General features: G+C 53.6%; 2 protein-coding genes across 2 annotated transcripts in view; one reads left to right on the top strand and one right to left on the bottom strand.

Annotated features, from left to right (window-relative positions):
- The window catches only part of COL4A2 (collagen type IV alpha 2 chain), a 161,328-nt gene extending 152,671 nt beyond the window's left edge, over positions 1 to 8,657 (bottom strand). The window contains exons 1-3 of the mRNA XM_072976533.1: positions 8,432 to 8,657; positions 8,052 to 8,138; positions 7,884 to 7,938 (exon numbers count right to left, since the gene is read on the bottom strand). Of these exons, the coding sequence (XP_072832634.1) occupies positions 7,884 to 7,938; positions 8,052 to 8,095 (99 nt within the window). The 5' untranslated portion in view covers positions 8,096 to 8,138; positions 8,432 to 8,657. The remainder of the gene's footprint in view (positions 1 to 7,883; positions 7,939 to 8,051; positions 8,139 to 8,431) is intronic.
- Positions 8,658 to 8,794: 137 nt separating this feature from the next.
- The window catches only part of COL4A1 (collagen type IV alpha 1 chain), a 129,169-nt gene continuing 119,822 nt past the window's right edge, over positions 8,795 to 18,141 (top strand). The window contains exon 1 of the mRNA XM_072976534.1: positions 8,795 to 9,024. Within this exon, the coding sequence (XP_072832635.1) occupies positions 8,941 to 9,024 (84 nt within the window). The 5' untranslated portion in view covers positions 8,795 to 8,940. The remainder of the gene's footprint in view (positions 9,025 to 18,141) is intronic.

Below are 18,141 nucleotides of genomic sequence, written 5' to 3'. Positions count from 1 at the left end.
AAGCAGAAAAAGCAGACCCCGAAATAGGGAAGCTGGCATTGGTCCAGGAAAAATGGGTTCTGTTATCACTCCATTGCTATCCACGGGGGCCCCCTGCACAGCTAAGATAATTCTAGGGAGGTCCCTTACTCCCCAGGGGGTTTCAGTAAATCTTTCTCCAATTCAAGGCAATTTTCCAACAGCCTCTCATATGCTCTGAGATGATGCTGTCTGTCCCCCACCCCTTTATGTGGCGGTGGTACCTTTACTTCCATGACCTGGATTTTGCACAGGACCTGGAGAAGGAGGGTTCTGGGACTCTGTCCTGCTGATCAGGTTCCCAGGCCCATTCGCATGCCCTCTTTGGTCGTCCTCTGGGGGCCACGCCTCCTGCAGCCTTTCCAGTCTTTGTTCTCAGAGTCCATGAGCAACTACCATCCACATGAGTGGGCCAGCCTCTCTGAAGAGGCCCCCCAGAAGAGCAAGGGATTTGATGGCTCAGCACGGTGGGTAAGAGCAGAGGTTCTGGAATCGGCAAGTCCTGGGTTTCTCTCGCATCTCTCTGCGCTACTGACCTTAACAAGTGCCCTTGCCTGTGTGCCTCAGTCTGCACGCCTGGAAAGCGGGATACTCACAGGCTTGTGGGCATTTAGCGGGTCATGCGTGTCAGTGGCTGGGGCCAGTTCCTGGCGCCAGTTGCTGTGTTTTTCCTGGGGAGACTTTAGCCATTCCTGGGGTTCTGGAACTCTAGCAGCACCTCTAGGGGCTAGTCTTTCTGATGTTGACCCCAAGGACCCCACAAAGCCCCTCCAAGAAGACCCTGTCCTTTTCTCCCACCTGGAGCCAGCTTCGGGGGTGCGGGCAGAGGGCGGGGGAAGATGCTGGTCTGTTTCCTGTGTCCTGCTGTCCAGACATCAGTTTGCAGTTATCTCCCAGCCATTGCTACTCGGCCTCCCCTTTCTCTAACGGACAAACCAGAGCCCGGGAGGCACCCCGGAGAGCACGTGCCTTTGATCGTGTCCCCAGGCAGAAGCCCTTTTCACTGCTCTCTGGGGCCCACACCACTCCACAACGACAGTCACATTTCCAAAAGTGCTCGACACACAGAAAAGCACACGGTTATGTAACTCCTACCAGGTACCAAAAAATCAGTCCGTGGAATCCAATAACACAAACTCCTCTGTAATTCCCACATGGGCGATCACCGAACTGGACAACGCAGCAAAATAGGAATTTTGTGGGTGGGGCTGAAACAATCCCCAGGAAAAATGCAGATCGTTCACAGACAGAGCAACGTTTCCTTTATCATCACAGACTGCTTGCTTTAGCCAGTGGGGGGAGCATCTAACTGGGGCGGGGGAACCACACTGAGAAAAACTACATTTTAGCTAATCTTTTCTAGTTCTTCCATGGCTGAATTCCTCATCCGGAAGATTTGTTCAATACTTTCAGCTCAGGACACCTTCAGTTACCTATGGACTCTTTACTGGGTGCCTCTTGGGTTTCAGACCCTGGGTTGTACGATGGACCAGTGAACGAATCCTGGAGGCGATGTGATACACCCTAAACTTTGGGTTGTGGTGGCAGTAATTACAGTGGCGATAATCACATGAGTAAAGAGAAATGCTTAAGGTGGGGGGCAACAAACTGGGAGTTTGGGATTAGCAGATACACACTACTATATACAGAAGAGATAAACAACAAGGTCCTGCTGCACAGCACAGGGAACTACGCTGAGTAACTTGTAAGGGCCTATAATGGAAAAGAGTCTGAAAAGAATGTGTATATACACACATGTAACTCAATCACTATGCTGTACACCAGAAACTAACACAACACTGTACATCAACTAGACTTTAAATAAAAATCTTTTTAAAGATCTTTTTAAAGATCTTTTTAAAGATTTTTATTTAACGCTGTATCTCTACAGGAGTTACAAATGATGACTTAAAATCATGGCTCTCTAAGGATAATTTTGAGAGGGCACTTTAATTAGACTCTGAAATGGGTTGCTTGCAAGGGACAGGGATTCAAGCCAGGTGTGGGATTCTGACCTCTGCCACATGGGGACTCTGACGGGCAAGGGGCAGGGTGTCCTTCACATCACCGGGGCGCCAGGCTACTGTGAGGGGACAGATCAGGTGTGTAGGAAGCTGCAAAATGGAATTAGAAATGCCTGCAGTGTGGTGACGGGGGCAAACGTGCCAGATGACAGTCTTTGGCCACTGGGCATCCTTATTGCTGGCCCTTGTCTCCCACCCATCTCTGGAGTAGAAGTTGTGGCCACTTGGAGATCGCCACCTCCCGATTCCACAGGGGCCCGTAGCGATGGGGACCATGGACAAGCCAGGCAGGGCCACTTTCTCATCCTTGCTGTCCACTGGGGTTCCCACCATCCTGCACACTGGCTGGGCCACCCCGAGCTCTGGAAACCACCAAGCAACCGTTTTCCCTTCCCGATCAGTCGGTCAAGAAGAGGGAGGCTGTTGTGGCTCAGCCCTGGAGCCCCTCGGAGATGCTGAGCTCTGGAAACTCCTCCAGGACGCCTTTCCTTCCCTTTCTCCATAAAGCACCCCACCCAAGTTAGGAGGACAAAAGCCCTTTCCCCAGGCGGGACCACTTCTGCCGTATTTCCAAGGACACAGAAGTGCCTTTTGTTTGCTTGTGCGATCAGAGGAAAGCCTGGGAACACTGCTTCCCCCTTGCTGATTGCTGGCGGACGACCGGCTGCTTCTCCGCGCTGTCCAGGTTATGCATGCCAGATGTGACTGGCTCGCGGCTTCTAAGAGCAGGGTTTTCTTTTGAAACAAGCTATATTTGCAGGAAAGTTGCAAAGACAGCGCAGAGTGCCCGTACAACCCTGCGCCCAGAGGTGACGTCCAAGTCTTACAACGATATTGGCACATTTTGTCAAAACGAGAAATTAACAGGAGAACATCAGCTAACCCACAGACTCTATCAGAATCTCACCAGTCTTCCCACCCACGTTCTCTCTGCCGTCCAGGATCCAAGCCAGGACACCCCTCTGCACCGAGGCGAGCGCTTTTTTTGTTTTTTAAACAAAAGAACTTATTGCTTCAAAATGCCTCATTCAAGGTGGCAGGACATATCCTGACAGGAGCCTCAGGCGAGGGGAGATCCCAACACAGGAGACCAAGTCCAGGCGCCGAGGGGCCTCAGTGAGGTAGACATCACCTTCTTTTTTCAATGGAGGCGCTGGGGGTTGAACCCAGGACCCCGTGCACGCTGAGTCCGTGCTCTTCCCCTGAGCTGTACCCTCCCTGAGAGACACTGCCTTCCTTCCTGAATTATCAAGTCACATAACCCCAGGGAGGCTGAGGAAGTTGGTTAGTGAGTCATTCAGGCCTTCAGCTGTCCTGCAGGGGGTCGGGGGGAGCAGCTCCCAGGGGCGTGGCAGGAGGTAACCACCAGATACCTGCCTCCTGACGGCCCACCAGGTATCACTCACTGGTTTACCGAAACTCCCCACACCCTGAAGATAAGAAGCCTTGCGTGATGTCATATCCTGGAGCAGCTCAAAGGCTCACCTGGACCAGCGTCCCCTCTCCAGTGTTACCACTGGGAAGGGGTCTCAGCCCAGGGACACGCCTGCGGTGGCAGCGGGGGTGGGGGGTGCCCGTCCTCAGTTCTGACTCCCCAGCTCCCCAGGGTGCACTGACCGCCTGGGGCAGCCCAGCACTGACACCAACCTTCCCTTAAAACGCTGGATGACTTGCTCCCGGGTCACACAGCAGTCAGCAGAGAGGCCCCCCCAGAGCTGCTGTGCAGTCCCTGGCCCCAGAGCCACCAGCTCCTGAACGGAATGCCCGGTTTGCAACCACATCAGCCAAGGCCGGGTTCCCCGACCTCCCCACCACCTTCCAGGGTGGCGATGACGCCAGTGACATCACCAGGGGCAGCGGGAGGCTGATTTCAGAGCTCCCCCTAAAGTCCTCTAATCAAAGGTAAGATTCCGCTGCAGAGTGGGAGTCTGACATGCTGAAGCAGCCTCTGCGCAGGCACGTTTTCATTACATCACCGTCACCCACGCTGTCCTTCCGTCTCTCCTCGCATTTCTGTCATTTCACTGAAGCTAGCCACCCTTTTTTCACCCTCTCCTCAGGAAGACAACCCTTTGTTTTCTAAGTGAACATTTTTGCTTGAATTTCACTTTTCTCTCTGATTCTAAACACACCCACCGACAGTGGGAGAGCTGCGGCCCCTCTGTCCCGCTTTGTACCCGAGTCTGGCCCTGGGCTCCTGTGACAGATCCCTGGTGTGCTTCCCCGCAGCCACGTCAGAAGGCCAGGCAGGGGGGTTACTTCAGCAGCCTCCAGAGAGCTGGAGGTTTGCTTGTTTTTCCATGAACAGAGGAGGAACCTTGGGATGTTTCCCCCATTCTAAGGGGCGCATATTTTGCACACCAGGGCTAAAGCGCTAGCGAATTCGGGGAAAGAGCTGTTTTCCCCGAGGCTCAGGTCCGGCATGGGCAGCACCTCAGCGCCGTACGTTTCCCAAACTCATCAATAACCTGACTGGAAGGAGACAGAGAAGCTTGAGAACAGACTCCTTCTCCTGTTTCCTGTCTTTCCTTGGAGGGGGCGGGGAGGCGTGGAAGCTGCAGGAGCAGCCAGCGAACTTTCCAGGGCCTGGAGCCCTGGAGGCACCTGGCAAAGGAGCCGGGGTGCAGACAGTGTGGAGCCCGGCGTTTCCCGGGGCGCACGGCACCCTGCCACCTTGAGACTCTGAGGGCCCCCCAGCCGAGGTCAGGAGGTCGGCCCAGCCCCAGGATATCTGATCTCCAGGGCTGTCTCTGTTCTCTGGAATTCTCTTCCCCCCAGAATCGCACAGGGCTGGTTCCTTAGACATTCAGGCTGCTGCCCCATCTCAAGATAAGTGGTAATGCTTCCGGGCAGCAGCTCCCTGGCCCCAGGCAGCCTGCCTTCAGGGTCTGGGGCGGTGGCCATCTAGGATGAGCCGTCTCACCTGCGCTCACACCCTGGCACCACCCTGGGGCCGGGCAGCTTCAGGAAGGCAGCCTGCCCCCGGTGAGTGTGGTACACCCAGGGCGCACGTGCGCACACTGGGTCTGCACCCAGGCTGCTCAGGGGACCTCTGCTTCCCTCTTCCCCTCTGGACACCAGATCAGCTTGCTTCTCCCTCCCTCTGGCCTCCTGCTCTTCAGAGCAAAGCAGCAGAGAAGGCGGAGGGCCATCCCCCTTCCTGGAAACCAGTGTGGGGGCTTTATTCTGCTGCTCGCCTGTGGAGCCAGGGGACGGCACAACCAGGAGACTCAGGAGCTCCCCCTCTGCTGGCTCACAGTCTGATCCTGGGATGCCATACAGTGGGGAGGTGGCTGGGTTCAAATCTGCTGCTTACAAAGAGAGACACCTTGGGCAAGCTGTCTAAAGTCTTTGTGCCTCTGCTTTCTTACCTGCAAAAGGGGGGTAATGATAGTTACCTACTCAGGGAGGCGTATCTTCCTCTGAGGCTCAGATGGATTAAGGTACAAGGTGGCACCCAGTGAATATTTATTAAATCATCATTGACCCTCTCTGCTAACCGTTTTCAGCTGCTTCTGCTACAAAGCTCTGCGATCAACACTGAGCAGCCCTTCTCACTGACCCGCCCCTCCCCGCCCCTGGGAGACGTCTCGGCACAGACAGGCACCGAGACAGGACTCTCCAGCATGGCGGACACACAGGGCAGGAGCCAGACTTGCCACAATGAGGACAGATTCTTAAATCAACACAGTTAAGGCTCAAGGAATCACTTCATGAGTAACAGCTATTAAAGGCCGTGGTCAGTAAGCAGTGAGTCAGGCGAAGGGCCGCTGTTGAACACCTTACTTCCCCATGCCTGGTGAATGGTATGTATCAGTGTGTCTCTAGCAAAATGGCTCAAGAGTATTTATCTGTTTGTATTTGTAGATTTAGAATCTAAAGCCAAGGGAAATGAAATAAACTGGCAAGGGGCTACAATTCCTTCCAACCCAATACTCCAACTCAATGGTTCCCAAACTTTGGCATCAAATGGGGATGCAGACTCCCAGGCTCCACCCCACAAAGACTGACCAGAAGATTCGAGATGTGGACCAGACGCCTGGATTTCCAACCAGCCTTTGCAGGTGAGTGTCGAGGTCTGAGAACTGCGCTCTGAGAAGCCCTGCAGGGAATAGCTGCTCTCGGTCCCATCCAAGGCTCAGAGAGCAGAGACTCGGGGGTCTGCAGCGTCTAGGGGGTTTTGGAGGAAGGCCCCGAGGAGGGCTACACGTAACGAGCTGGGGGACATTCTCTTCCTGTTTGAAGTGCAGAAAACAGGGCTGAGGATTTGTGAGAGCAGGGCAGAGCTGCGTTTAGTACCCAGGGCTTCTGACACGAAGCCCTTTCCACTAATTTTAGGATCTGTCCCGGAGAAGATTCCTGGGCTCTCACTGAACTCAGGAAGGAAAACACCGATATTACAGAAGTGGTTCCAGGGGACGAAGGGGCGGGAGAGTGAGCACAACCAGTGCACACTCTCCCAGGATTCAGGCCTTTTCTTTGCAAGGCCTCCTCCCTCTCTGAGTGTGTGTGTGTGTGTGGTTCTGGCTCCTAACTCTGAGCCAAGTCCTGTATGTCATGTGTGTATAAAGACCCATAAGGATCAGTGGGTTGGTTCAAATATCGAGGCTCTGATCTTAAATCAGGGTATCAGGAAAGGGAGGAGAGACAGACCTGAGCTTTAAGAAAACTTTGGCCTGGCAGGTCAAAGTCTACAGACTCCTCTTCTGACTCCCATCTGGGCCCCGAACTGGAGCAGAAGTCAGCGGAAAATGAAGGCTAAAGGTTCTTTCCCAAGCTTTCCCATGGCCTTCAAAACCCTTGTCTGTTTTACATGAGGATGGAACCATGTGAAAACCATAGACATTAAATCACGCCCACGAACACAGCTTCCCACTGGGCACTCTGTCCAGAGTAGGGGCCGGGGGTGGGGGCTCCCAGCGGAGCCACCCGGGAGGCAAGTACTGCCATAGGCCATCAGAGTAGGAGAGGGTGGGGTCCAGGATGCCTGGTCAGGCCCTCTGATTGTCAGTCCCAGCGTAAACACTTAGGTGCCCAGCTAACGGGACCCAGCAAAGCTGTGATAGCTCAGCCACGCCACATGACGCTCAGCCAAAGTGGCTCCTACTTCAACACGATGCACAAAATCCCACAGTGTGATCACCACGCAAAGACAATGCTGGCTGAGTCACCTTGAATGGGGGGGCTGGGGTGGGGGCCATGGGTCAGCAGGGTCCCAGGTGGGGCCGTTAGCAGCTCCACCCTGGCTCTTCCTGGGGAGAGCTATCTTGCCAGAAAACACCGTATTCCTCCATGGTTCTCTCCCAGCATTGAGGAGTACAAAGGTGTCCTGTCCCGCGCCCCGCCCATTCCCCCAGAGCCTCTCATTCAAAAGAACAAGGAAACTCTGCCAAGGGCAGGACCTAGAGGACAGCTTCTGATGCTCCACAAACCATTCTCGCCTGAAGCCTGGCGCCTCAGGGCCACGTAGCTGGCCCGCTTCCCTCGCTTCTAAGGCCCGGTTTTGCTTCTAATACCCGGCTTTGCTCAGACGAGGGAAAAGGATGCCTCGAGCCACGTTTTTAATTATTGGTTCCCATGGAAGAGCTGACGCCTGTAACGCGCAGGATTGAAGGGGGACCCAAGGGAGGGCAAACCCGGTGTTTTGGGAAAGGCGAGCCTTCTCAGAGCGTGGGCTCTGGGTAGGGGCTGCCGAGGACACAGAGGAACACACGGGCGCACACACACACACGCAGGCTCAGGTGAGCACGCACGAGTTGCCTTCTGGCAAGGCCGCTCGGTGTTCCAAACACTCTTTCCCTGGCGCGCGAATCACAGCCTGAAATAGGAGCCAGGACTTACCGCCAGGACGCTCTGGGCCAGGAGCCCCACTGTCACGGCCCCCAGCAGCAGCCACCTGGATGGGAGAGGGAGGAAGAGCGCCGTTAAGCCAGCGGCCCGGGCTGAGCTTGGCAATTCCTAAAAGTACACGCGCGCGGGACCCACGGGGACGGGCAGAAAGCCGCTTACCGCCGCAGGGCAGGGCCCGCCGCCACACGCTGGTTCCTGTCCATCTCCCAGTTCGGCCCCTCTGGGCTGCGATCGCTCCCTCCTAGCCTGGAAGGCGAGACAAAGCGGGCTTAGCCGGGTCTGGGGAGGGAGAGCCTTCGCCGCCCGCTCCGTCTGTGAGACGGGGACAAGTGAGGTGCGCCCCCGCCTCGGACTGCGGTGACCGAGAGCCGCCCCACGACGAGTCCGGGGAGAGGGGAGCCCTGGTGGGGGCCGCTCGGCCGCGGCCGCCCCGTCCCCTCCCCCTTCCCACTCGCAGAGCGGGGCGCGCGGCCCCAGCTCACGGGGCGCCCGGGGCGCTGCCCCCCGCCCGGGTCTCTGCGTCCCGCGGCCGCTCTCACCTCGGGCCCGGCTTCAGGGGCTGCGGCCCGCGCGCATCCGCCCTCCAGAAGCGCCGGCGGCGGCACGAGCGGCGCGGCCGCCCTCCCGGGCTTCCCGGGCCGGCCTCGGGCCCGCGCGTTCCCCCCTCAGAGCTCCGCCGGGTCGGCGAGCGCGGGGCGCGGGGCGGGCAGCGGCCGCGGCGGGTGCTGAGCGCGGAGCCCTGCGTCCAGGCGCGCGGCAGCCACAATCCCCGGGCCGCGCGCTCCCGCCGCCTCTTACCCGCGCCGCAGGGTCCTCCCCCTTTGAGACGCCGCCCGCCCGCGCCGAGGGGAGGGGGCAGCGCCGCCAACAAATTGGGGAGCTCGCCTGGCCGCGCTCAGGACTCCGCTGCGAGCCGCCGCGCCCGGGTCGGTGCGCAGCGCTCGAGCCCCGGCCCTGCGAGAGTGAGCCGCCCGCCGCGGCCCGCGAGCGCCCGGCCGCCGGCCCCCGCCGTCCCCACGCCGGTCCCCGCCGCCCCGGGCGCGCCACCATGGGGCCCCGGCTCGGCGTCTGGCTGCTGCTGCTGCTCGCCGCCCTCCTGCTCCACGAGGAGAGCAGCCGGGCCGCTGCGAAGGTGAGTCCGGGCCGGCTCCGCTCTCGGGTGCCGCCCTGCGCCCCGGCGCCCCCCGCGACCCCTTTGTCCCCGGCCGGGGCCGCCCTCCGGGGTCGCGCGTGGCCCAGCCAGGTGCGCTCCCCGGCCGCTCCCTGCCGGGGACCCCTGTGGGCTGCGGTCGCGCATCCATTAGGGAGTCTCCTTTGTTGTGGGCTGGGCAGGGGCGAGTTAGGGGACTCCTCGGGGCTGGGAACAAGCGAGCAGAAAACTTGGTGTGCCCCGCGCGACGTGAGGGTGCCCGGAGTCAGCGGGATTTGAACTCGCACCTCGGGGGCGCCTGGCCGCTGGGCGCCTTCACCTGCCCCCGTGCCCGAGTGGGTCCGGGCGCGGAGGGGTGGACACGCGCGCCCCATGCTGTTCGGAGCCCCGCACATGTGCCCGGGAGTCGCTCTGGGCGTGTTTCTCTGGTGCTTTGGAGACTGCTGGTTGATGCTGAGCAGTTCTGGGCCGTTTGCCTGGAAACAGCTGTATCTTTGCTTTCCCACGACTTTGCTGTTGCTAAAGCACGCTCAGGAGCAGAAGTGGGGCTTTTCTTTAGTGCAGCTTCCGAACGTTTCCATACTCGATGACTTTTATTAATATATTTAAAAAATTATGACTGCACTGTATTTGAGTGTGAAACCAAAATGAAACTCCATCTTATTGTTCTGTGCACAAATTGTTTTCCTGGTTTTCATTTCCTCCAGCCCTGTGCTTGCCCGGAAAGGATCTGGAGTTCAATTTGCAGAAGTAAAGGCGTCCTACCGTGGACGGTCCTCGATGTACTGTTGTTCTTTCCTTTTTTCCATCCCTTCAGATGGAATAAAGACCTCAGTTGTTCCCCTGTGTCACAGATGTAGACAAAACCCTGGGAAGGTGTGGCTTTTAAACACAGTTTGCTTTTGGGTCCCCTCCAAATATTTAAGAATGATTTTACTACTTGCTGCATTTCCCACTTACTCTTTTGCTGTTTCAAATCCTAATTTTGCTCTTAGTTTTTTTTTTTTTCCTTGGGGGCGGATCTCTCCTCTCCAGAACTCTGACTCCACCTCACTGTATACCAGTTATTAACTGTTATTTGCCTTGTAGAACATGCACAAATGACTTGTAGTTGAGAATTTGGCTCTTTGCTGGCAGCTCTGTCATTGGGCCTGGAAGGGCCGGCCTGGTGATGACACCAGCAGTTAACTTCACATCTTGTCTCCCAGCCCGGAGTCTAGCCAAGCACCCTCATCAGTTATTTAAACCCTCTCAGGCCATGATGACAAAATACTTTCAAAAAGAGGCAGCTCTAGAACACTTTATTTGGGTCTAGAAATACTGTCCGAAAGGTTTAACACTTCCAAGGAGGGATTGCTAACCAGATGGCAAGGAAATGTGAGCAAGTTCTCTGTCTGGAACTAAGCAGCTCTGTTTGGGCTTAGATTTTCTGATTGATGATATTAGCAAAGCAAAGCTAATTTGTAAGAGCCAGCCTTTCAGGTAGCCAGGGCTTTAAAGAATGGGCCACTCGGTGAGTGGAAAATCAAACTCATTACTGTTGAGTTTGGGATCATTTTACTTCCCTTTAATTGTTCTCACAAGCGCAAGTGCATTCCTGCCTTGCCTCTGCTCCATCCCTCAAGTCTCAGACAGTCTTAAGAAGTCTGGTGTGTGGACACCCTCTGATCACCAACCGACTTCACAGTTATTATCAAGAGCGACAGTTTAGAAGTATGCACATGACTTATGGCTGTACAAGAAAATCCATTTAAAAGTAGTATCTGGCTAATTTAATAATTTGTCTCACTTTTCATGCCATCAATAACACTTTTTTTCCTGCTTCCCTCCTTTCAAAATCAGCTGTTAGGTATAAGAAAAAGTTGAAATAATTTCAATATTGATCCAAGCAAAATATTAAAAAAATACATTTTGGATGATAAGATGCTGTAAATCAATCAAATCCTAATTCAGAAGCCAGTGAAATGGTTCTAGGATTATCTGCTTTTTCTGGAGTATGTGCAACTGTGTTACTTGCATTTGTACACCCAAATGTCACCTACTATGTGCTGGGCACAAACTGCACTTTTAAAAATTATTATTATCATTATTCACATGAAAGGCTGTTTGATTTGATTTTGTTTGTTTGATTTTATATTTAACCATATCTGCTATGGTCATACTATTCATTTACTAGCAGATGGATTTTTCAAGTCGGAGATTTTTTTCCCCCACCCCTAACAGCCCTCTCCAACTTTTCTTTCTTAGATAAGAAAGGAGGAATAGGGTGCAGACCTGAGACAAAAATCTGCCCATAGTGTCATGATTGAGTACTCTCTCTTCTCAGTCATGCAGTCATACTGAGCTGAATGAATGCTTCCTTCCATAGCCTCCAAATTACCCCCTCCAGCTGGTCTGTGTGATGCTTCTTGACAAATGATTCCTCAGGATCAGAAGTGTGAGCTTTCCCCAAAACATGGTGCTGCCTGCCCAGGATATTGGCATCTCCAGACCATCAGTCACTATTCTGGGACTGAAGGACCTAGAACTCAAATGAAGTGAGGAAATGTTCTGCTGGAAATGCCATTTAAGTGAGAAGGCTAATTTTGGATTTAGTCCCCGTGACAGCAGCATGAACCCAGCATCTCAGGAGTCAGATTGGTGAAGGTGTTACCCAGATCATCATGCTTTCTGTATATGGGACTGGATCAGAATGAGGGGAGGCACCTCTAGTACCGACCAGAGGAAACAGTGTGCATAACCTGTGTGTGTGTAAGAGTGCACACTCAGAGAATTATCAGTGTTTGAATGAATGCTGTAGTCACTCACACACAGAACACGTGCGGCTCAGGGGCCAGAGGACCCTAAATGTTGTGCCTGCTTTTATTAAGCAGGTGATTTTGGAGGGCTTAGTAACCCTCTGCCTCAGTTTCCCTGGCAGGTCTGCCCCCCTTTCCTGGGATCCAGCCTGCCTTCCTTCCGCACATGCACCCTGAGCATTTCTTCACGCCACGCCCTTCCCCTCTTGCCCCACACCAGTGAGTAGGACCCACCCCATGTCCCCCAGGAAGGTTGCAGTCTCCTGAGAAAGACTGGGAAAGAAACAGGAAGGGCGCCTCAGGCTGGTAAATGCTACAGTCAAGGCAAACCACGGGCCACAGGAGCACCTAGCCCAGGTGTGGGGACCTCAGGAAACTTCCGGGAGGACATACCACCTCTGAGTCTGAGGAAGGAAGAGGAACCAGAAACGCAGTGTATTGTTTTTATATTCATTGCCGTGTGCATCATCCTCAGGAGGTTTGATAATTCTTCCTTGGTCCTTTCACAAATCAAACTGCCTTTGCATTTAAAGATGACCTTAAGTTTCCCTCCTCTGAGATCCTGTTATTAACAGTGGTGACAGCTGACCATTCCGCCCGGAGGGGAGGGGTGTGGAGGCGGGGGGGGGCACAGTCTAGGGGCGCAGTGGGGAGGGCAGCCCGTCCTGCCAGAGCCCCTCTCCTGAGGCTGTGGGCGGACTGGGCTGTCTGCAGAGTCGCAGCACGGATGACTGCCTCCAGGCCCGAGCGCCTTTCGGAGCTGGCCCAGAAACCTACCCTCACTTGGGCAAGGACATGAGGGAAGTCACAAAACCCTGCATTATTCATTAACAAGGCTGTCTGCAGATTTCTCGGAACCTGGGGGGACGGCTATAACTTAACAAGGAGTTATCTAGTGAAGAGCTGGTAAAGATTTTGCAGACAGGTTGGACCCACCAGTGACGCTCTGAAATAAATCCTTTCAGAAATGGAGAGGACATCAGCAAGTGAATAATTTACAGCACTTGTTTTGGTAAAGTCTGCGATGTTTGCTGAACAATTGTTCCAGAAGCTGGGAAAGGATTAGCCTCATTAAGGGGTCTCTCAGGCAGATTGGGTATTTGAGTTCTTGGGCGGGTGTGAGCGAGAGCCACGATCGAAAGCCTAAAACAATGTCATCAGGGTATTGTTCTTCCTGCTGTTATTACACAACCACTAAAAAATGTCAGCTCTAGAACAATACAGAAGACATATTCCTACCATTCATGTGCACACAATGGGAGGGGATGTAAACCAGAGCGCGTTTCCATTGTCAGTTCCTTCTGAGGAGTTCAGCACTCCGCCAGAGAGCCTGGGTTCGTGTTTTATAGCCTGACACACAGGGAGCTGGTTCCATCCTGTGTTTCCCTCCATTGCTCGCCCGGTCTTAGTCCTGTGACATCCATCTACCCAGGTCATTTCTGTTTCTCTGCTTCTCAGTTCTTCCCCTTCCAGGCCCTCTGTGGGTGCGTCATGGGAGTGGGCTCCTGCTGGCTTCTCTTTCCTCTCTACCCTCTCCACTCCCAGGATCTGTTATCGTTCCATGAAAGTGACTGCAAACCTTTCTGTCGAACCTCAGTCTGACATCCTCACGTTCCCGGGGAATATCTCACCTTGGCTGTGCTGCTTTGATCGCAAACACGCCCAGTGCCTCCTGGCTCCTGCCCGTCCGTTCAGCCCCGTCTTCTCTCCGGCCGGTTCCTCTCATTAACCTGAGGCTTTCCGTCTTCAGTGATGCCACTGAGGACCACGTGATCCCTCTGCTCAGGATCTGACAATGGCTAACTAGTATCTGACCAAAGGTCCCCATCTCCTTGGCTGGGTGGTTTCTGTCTCTTTGTTTTGAATAAAGACTTTATTTTTTGGAGCAGTTTTAGGTTCAAAGAAAAACTGAGTGGAAGGTACAGAGATTTCCCACATACCCCCTCCGTCCGCACAAGCACGCCTCCCCCACTGTCAGCATTCCCCCAGATGGTACATTTGTCACGGCTGATGGACCTGCTCTGATGCATCGTCACCACCCAAAGTCCCCCGTTCACCTTTGGGCTCACTCTCAGTGCTGTGCATTCTGTGTGTCTGGGCCACTGTGTGGTGACACAGTATACCCAGTATTCTCACTGCCCTGAAGGTCCTCTGTGCTCCACCTACTCACCCCCTTCTCTCCCCAAACCCTGGCAACCGCTGATCTTTTTACTGTCTCCAAAGTTTTGCCTTTTCATATAGTTGGAATCATACATTATGCAGATGTTTCAGATTGGCTTCTTTCACTTACTCATATGCATTGAAATTTCCTCCGTGTCTTTTCATGACTTGATAGCTCATTTCTTTTTAGCCCTGAATAATATTCCATTGTCTGGCTGGACCAGTTTGTTTATCTACTCACCTATCAAAAGACATCTTGGTTGCTTCCAAGTTTTGGCAGTTTTGAATAAAGCTTCTGTAAATGTCTGTGTGCAGGTTTTGGTGTGGGACGTAAGTTTTCAGCTCTTTTGGGCAGACACCGCCATGCCCAGCTGCTGGGCCACATGGTAGGATGACGCCTAGTTTTATGAGAAACCACCCAACTCTTCCACAGTGGCTGTGCCATTTTGAATTCCCACCAGCAGTGGAAGAGTTCCTGCCGCTCCACGTCCTGGCCAGCATTTGCTGTTGTCAGCTGGATTTTGGCCACTCCAGTGGGTGTGTCGTGGTGTCTTGCTGTTGCTTTAATTTGACTGGATTTATGTGGTTTTACTGTTTATTGCTCCCAACATGCAGCTTGGATAATTGTCACGAAGGACTTGTCTCTGTGTTCCACGGAGCCGTGTCATTTCTTTGAGCCTTGGGTCCCTGATCCATCAAAGGAGGACACCACAGTGTCCGTGGAATTCTCCACGTTGCTCAGCAAGCTTGTGCACGTGAGGCCAGTAAGATCTCAAGAAATGTTAGTTGTTATCACCACTGCAGGGCCGGGATGCACTGTCTTCTGGATGTTGGTTTGACACCTTTGACAATTTTGAGGTGCTGGGGGGCAGAGCTTCTTTCAAAAGTGCCCGCACCGTTTTGGGGGAGGGCCTGGTGGTGGGTTCCCTGCCGCTGGCCCAGTGTTCCTGGCTGTCTCACTCAGGCCCCGGGAGAGGGGCCGCGGGGCTGAGGGCTGTCTGACGTAAATCATGTTGCCTTCCTGACCCCAGTGGTGGTTTTAGGGACACAAAGGAAAGTAATGCCAAACGAAGGTGTTTCCTCTCAATTTGGAATTTGAAGTAGAAATTCCACCCTAGACTAAACACAACTGGGTAATATACACAGTGCTGAACTCTTTGTGTAAATAGTTTATTCCGTGCTTTAGTAATATTCCTGCTTTGCTAGGTTTGGTGTGTGATCCGCACACTATAGGAACATTATCTGTCACCTGGGCTCTAAAGCTTGCTCGGTGTCTGGTAAAGTCAAAGACAAATGCCGAGCATCCGAATCAGACGCGGAGGGGGGAGCCCCGCGCCTGCTGTCGGTACCTGTGGCCCGTGCAGGAGGGAGATCCAGCCTCCTCGTCTCGTGCTGCTCGTGGCGTCAGGAGTCGGTGCGGAGTTTTGGAGTTACTCTCGCTTGTTCCCGTCTTACAGACGTCTTCCTGAGCTGTGGGCATTTCTTTCTTACGGAGATCACAGCAAGACATGTTGCCTGGGACCTGGAAGAAGCCAGTGTGATGTCAGTGGCACTGCTCCCACTTCTCCAGGTTTCCCGGCAACTGGGGAAACCATTGGTCTAGTCACTCACCCAGAGCTGAGCGGATTCTGTAACCGCTGTCCAGCTCAGCGGAACGTGTGGAGGCAGTATTCCTGTATTTGACACTCAATTGTGAAATTGTTAAAAATTTTTTAATTGAGTTTCTGCTTTAGAGAAAGCATATTCCTTTTTGAAGAACAAAACTCTGGGTTTTCTTGTAACTCAACGTTTCCGAAGCTGTTCGCACAAACTTTTCCCAGCTGCCCACTCAGACACGTAGACGTGAAGGAGGTTCGGAGAGTGGACGGCAGCCTGGGTCTTCAGTGCAGAAGGAGAAGCACCCCTGGCACCCAGCATTTGCCATGCGGGCCATTTTTAGGGTGCTAGGCAGTCAGTGCTGGTCTCCTGCTTCAGAACGTTACCAGCGGGCCCACCGATAACTGTTGTGGTGTTTTTCCTTCATTTCTGTTAAAGAATTAATATTCACGTGTATTATAATCAGCGGCAGGTTTGGCTGCTACGTCTTTTTTTAAAGTAAGCGTATTATTTTTGTAATGTGAGAAAGCAGTCAAAGTTTATTCTAAACTCCACAGTTACCCTTTTATTCAGCCAGTGACTTATTCTTGGGCACAAGAGCATTTATTTCCAAGTCATCCAAGAGCATAAGCTTTAAAATGTCATTTTTAATTTAAATTTTTTAATTTATTTTTTTAAATTGAGGTACAGTCAATTACAACGTGCCCATTTCTGGCGTACAGCGTAATGTCCCAGTCATGCCCATACGTACATATAAAATGCCATTTTTTTAAATACAAGCAACTCCTTTTCCTGATTAGCTTTAATTTTCAAGTTGCATTTTCACAGTTTTTGAAGACTAAAGTGAAATTTTAGTGGAACAGGTATGACCGAGTTGCATGAAGCTTGTCTGCTGGGGCCAGGCTGTTTCTGCACGAGAGCTTGCGCCACGCGGTGCTGGTGCTGTGGCCGTCGTCGCCGATCCGGCGCAGATTTTACTGGGGGGGGAAGGCCACATGGTTACAGTCTGGCCCAGTTTTTGTAGTGTCCGTTTGGAAAATATTTGATCTAACTTTGTATCTTAAACAGATACAAATCATCGTATACAGTGTAAGGGCTCAGCTTAATTCCAAGGACTCTGCAATCAGCCAGGCTAACGAAATGCCCGTTTCTCTAAGCAGCTCGCGTTAGAGGGGCAGGTGAGTTACACACAGCTCCTGGAAGGACAGGGCCGTGTTGCAGGCGCATCCAGAGAGGAGGACGGCCCCGTAGCACACTCGGCCCACCTGGGTGACGCTGGGACCCGGTGCTCGTTTGAATCCCAGCTGTGCCTCTTACAGCTGTGTGGCCGTGCGCTCATTCCCTCTCGCTCTCGGCCCACATTTTGTCATCTGTAACATGGGGACAGCAGTAGCATTCGCTTAGAGGACAAGTGTGAGGATGGATGAAATGAGCTAATGTTTGTAAAGCACTTACACAGTGCTGGCTTCGTGCTTGTGAAATCCCCTAATTCCGAGGAGCAAATCGCTAAGCATCATGGCATCAGGGCGTCGTGGGGCTGGAGAAGTCATGGAAGCCCTAGGTCAGCAAGTCTGGAGCCGCCTGGAGGGCTGGGGGCACGGACGCCCGGCCCCACTCCCGGAGTCTCTGACTGGGGGGCGGGTGCGCCTGAGAATTGCATTTCCAGCAGGTGATGCTTTTGCCATGGGCCCAGAGACCTCAGGTCTGGTCCATTTGGGACACTCTGCAGGGACAGCCCCTTGACGGATGTGAGCTGGATCCATGCTGCTCTGGGGCAGCGCTTCGCCCGGATGAGACAGAAGTGGAACCATTGTGTTTAAGTCATGTCCCAGTTCTGATTTTCTCTCTTCTGTGTTGGCTGTTACTGCCTGCAGTCCCGGCTCTGGCCCAGTGGTGCCACTTGGGGGTTATGGTGGGACGCACGCGTGTCGAGGGTCGGGAAGCTGGTGACTCCATTTGGGGCGGGCGTGGCCGACGGGGATGGGGGGCAGCTGAGCCCAGAGGAGACCCTGTGGTTCTCCTTTCCCCCTCGGGACATGGGACACAGGTTTTCTCATGGGCATCCACTGTATGGCAGAGTTTTTCCATCTTTCTGGCTCCGTTCTCCCCTTCATGTCTTGCTTAGAGGCTGTTGGAGCCAGGCCCACTCCAGGTTGTGGGGCTGGACCCCCATCACGTGACTTCAGCTTCCCGCAGGGCCTGCCCTCAGCCACCGTCCCCGTGCCTTGGCCTCTTGGGCCCCTGAACGAGGACATTCTCTTTTGTATCTTATTGTGGCCAAATCCATTCCCTGGAGGTTAAAGACCACTTGGGGTTAGTGGTTTAAGATAACTCATAATTTTTGGTCAGGAAATGGCCTGTAAAATTATGGTGAACTTGCCAAAGTGGGAAGATGGGTTCGTGTTGGGAAAAAGCACTGTGGGTCTTTCAGCCCCGGGTCGATGTAGTTCAGATCAATGCCCAGACCTGGTCCAGAATGAGTCCCAGTAGCTGATAAGCTGGGGGTGACACACTTTATTACATGAGGCGAGCAGTCTCCTCAGTT

The sequence above is a fragment of the Vicugna pacos genome, chromosome 14 (assembly GCF_048564905.1).
Source record: "Vicugna pacos chromosome 14, VicPac4, whole genome shotgun sequence".
In the NCBI taxonomy this organism is placed as follows: domain Eukaryota; kingdom Metazoa; phylum Chordata; class Mammalia; order Artiodactyla; family Camelidae; genus Vicugna; species Vicugna pacos.
This window is presented reverse-complemented; position numbering and strand designations above follow the sequence as displayed.